We start from the raw sequence: 3,392 nt of genomic DNA on the forward strand, positions 1-3,392 counted from the left end.
GGGGCGGCGCTCCCTGAGGTGACAGAGGCCTGGAGCGGGCGTGGGCCACTACTAGAAAGAGAAAGGGCTTTGCAGGAAGATTCGTGGAGTTGACCAGATTGACCAGATTTGGCCACAGGCAGGATATGAGGGGCAAGGATGAAGTCGGAGTTGGGGCTCTGGATTGGAGTCTAGGTCTTGCTTCTGCAAAGGAAAGAAAGAACAGGTTTGGAGGGAAGGCAACAGGTAAGCACATCGGCGAAGATGCCTGGCTTCTCTGAGGTTCTGTGAGGCCACTCACTGAAGATGTTCTTCCGCAGTTAATTTCAAATAGTTCTCTTTTCAGTTTCCAGGAGCAGCCTTTGATCCCCTATGCCCAGTGGCCTGTATCATTGACAAGTGTGGTTTGGCAAGTGATAGGTTAATAAGTACCTCGTAATCTTTCTGCTTCTGTAGGTCGTTTTCATGTGTTGGTGCCTCTTCTGGAGAAAGACAGTGGCTCCGGATTCTTCTGCGCTCTGATTCTTTCTTTTTGATCTTACTAAAAGTGCCTTTTTTTTTTTTTAAAGATTTTATTTATTTATTTGAGAGAGAGAATGAGATAGAGAGCATGAGAGGGGGGAGGGTCAGAGGGAGAAGCAGACTCCCCGCCGAGCAGGGAGCCCGACGCGGGACTCGATCCGGGACTCGATCCGGGGACTCCAGGATCACGACCCCAGCCGAAGGCAGTCGCTTAACCGACTGAGCCACCCAAGCCCCTCAGTGACCTATGAAAAACACACGCACACCTCAGTGACCTATGAAAAAGCAAGAGCCTTGCCTATGGTTTTTCAATTTTTAAAGAACTAACAAATACATCCTATTTAATATGTGGTAACATCATTTATACTTGCTTTTCTTAAGCTTCTTTGATACTTTTGCATTCTACCTATTTTATGCTTGTTTAAGATCTTATTTCCAAGTGAGAGTAAAAGTGATAATGTATGTAAAGCACATTGTAAGTGTAATATACTGTGTGAGAATTATTTCAATAATTCTATCAATATGAAATCAATGATATAGTAGCAATGTTTGTCATTTTATGATTTATTTCACTTGGTTTAGAAGGCTACTATGTTTATTGGTGATTTTGTTTTATTTTGTTTACTGAAAACAAGAAAAAGAACCATATGACATTCTAGAGGAAAAAAACACACCTATACTACTAGAAACCCCAGTAAAAATAGAAGACCAAAGAGAACCACCAATGGGACAACAATCACAAGAATCATCATCGACACAATCAGAAGAACAACCTGAGGAACAAGAATTGCTCAAAGAGCCATCTTTGGGACAACCATCCCAAGAACAGATACTTGATGAACAAGAATCATTTGAAAAGCCATCTTTGGGACAACCATCCCAAGAACAGATACCTGACAAACAAGAATCATTTGAACACCCATCAGTGGGACAAAAAGAGATGTGACCCAGCGAGAAAAAACTAAACAACAAATGCCATGAAAACAAAATATCAGGTTGTAAAGAACAACAGTCAGAAGCTAGAAAGGATCATAAAGCAAATGAAAATAAAATTAGACATTCTTTTCACATTATACAGAAGAGGTATGCTAGTACAATATTAAAATTGTGCATTTCATATTTTGGTGGCCAAAATTAAAAAAAAGTGACTAAGACTAAATTAATCTGGAATTCCTTCTTCTGTTCCCTGAATGTAAAGCTGGAAGGGGAGGGAAGTGATTAGTGAGACATAATGTATATTGCCACCTGGCTCAGACTTTCATTTCTTACAATATCAGTCTGAATCTGGTATTCCAGAGTGACTCATCTGCCCTGAAAATGGCATATATTTACATAGTGATCTATGATTAATTTTTCCTATTTAAAAGTGAATTAAGGTATCTTATAATTATACATATTATAATATATATCCAAGCACATATACATCACACACACACATGCACACACGCACACGCACACACACACATATGCCTTATATGTTAGAAATTGACAGTAGAACCCATGGAAACGTACATTTTTGGTGATTAAGTGAATGGACTCTCAAGTCAGATTATACAAGTTTAGCTTCTCCATTAAGTGTGTGAACTATGTCGTGCCTCCGTTTACTCATCCATAAATTGGGGCTAATAATCATACCTAATTCATAGGTTGTTGGGATAATTTAAAGCAATAATGTTTATTATAAAGGGCTTAGGACAGTGCTGGACACATGGAAGGCACTAAAATATGTTAGTTATTACTGTTACTTCATTTTGGTTGTTGTTATTAAATGAGAGAAGACAAGCAGATTCTCTGCTACGATTTTTAGTGTATTTGACTCTTATGGTTAACGGAACTTCTTGCCTGCCAGAACAAAAATGGAAACAAGGATTTTAGGATCATCAAGGTCTTCACTGTTGTTAATTAGTTATATAGAGTTGGCTTATGGACGGAGAAAGGAAAGCTGTCATTTCACTGTAATGATGGCTTCTTGATTTCTTGTTGGACATGCCCTGAGCATTTATGACACCGTAAGGAGAAAACTGTAATCACATGGAAACCACCATAGCTTTTTTGGTTAACTAATAAGTTTCTGGTGGAGAGCCCATCGATTCTGATCTAGCTCCATGCTTAGTACATATTTTGGTGCTTGAAAAATAACTTTAGGATGGCATTTCCTGCTCCTTTTAGCCAGATGCTTCTGTCCCAGTGTCCTGGTGTGTGTCATCGTGTGAAGAGGATGGATTGGGGGTGAGAACTGTGGGCCCAGTCCACATGCCACCTTTGTTGACCATATGGTCTTGAACATCTACTTGTCCTTTCTGAGCATCACTTGTTTTCTGTAAAATGAGAATGTTAGAGCTGTGAGAAAATCTCGAGATGGCAGAGGTTACAGCAGGCATTGTTTCACGGTCATCATGGGAGTTTGGAGGCTGGTCCCAAGTCACGTGTGACTGTAGCTTTAGGTGGCAGGGGCAGGACTTGAACTTCCTTAAAAAAGTTAGTTCTGAATCCACTATAATACTCAACCTGCCTTAGTACAGAATTATTGTATGAATCAAATGAAATTAAGCTCTCTGAAATTCCTAGTACTATCCTGGTGTAATATAGACTCATTTAATTTTAACAGATACATAAATACTGCTTCCTGTAAAATATCACATCCGGATGATCTTCACATTTGGGGTGCAGTTTGAGGGATGTCTGGGTGCCTGGGGGATGGATTGCTTAATTCCCTTCAGAGAGTTATTAAGTATTAAAATCAAACAAAAAATGCAGACCCAAGCAATGTCATGGCATCTTAGCACATTTGAAGATGGGGGCTGAGGTTGGAGGGGGAGAAGATGGACAAAGGGTCATCTTTATATTATTTTATTTTATTCTATATTTTATTTTGTTTTTAATCTTAATTA

At 39.3% G+C, this 3,392-nt stretch overlaps 1 protein-coding gene across 1 annotated transcript in view; it reads left to right on the plus strand.

Annotated features, from left to right (window-relative positions):
- DCDC2C (doublecortin domain containing 2C) overlaps window positions 1-1,633 on the plus strand; it is a 110,979-nt gene extending 109,346 nt beyond the window's left edge. The window contains exon 12 of the mRNA XM_044918902.1: window positions 1,137-1,633. Coding sequence (XP_044774837.1) covers window positions 1,137-1,160 — 24 coding nt within the window. The 3' untranslated portion in view covers window positions 1,161-1,633. The remainder of the gene's footprint in view (window positions 1-1,136) is intronic.
- Window positions 1,634-3,392: the final 1,759 nt, after the last annotated feature.

Source organism: Neomonachus schauinslandi, chromosome 10 (genome assembly GCF_002201575.2).
Source record: "Neomonachus schauinslandi chromosome 10, ASM220157v2, whole genome shotgun sequence".
NCBI lineage: Eukaryota > Metazoa > Chordata > Mammalia > Carnivora > Phocidae > Neomonachus > Neomonachus schauinslandi.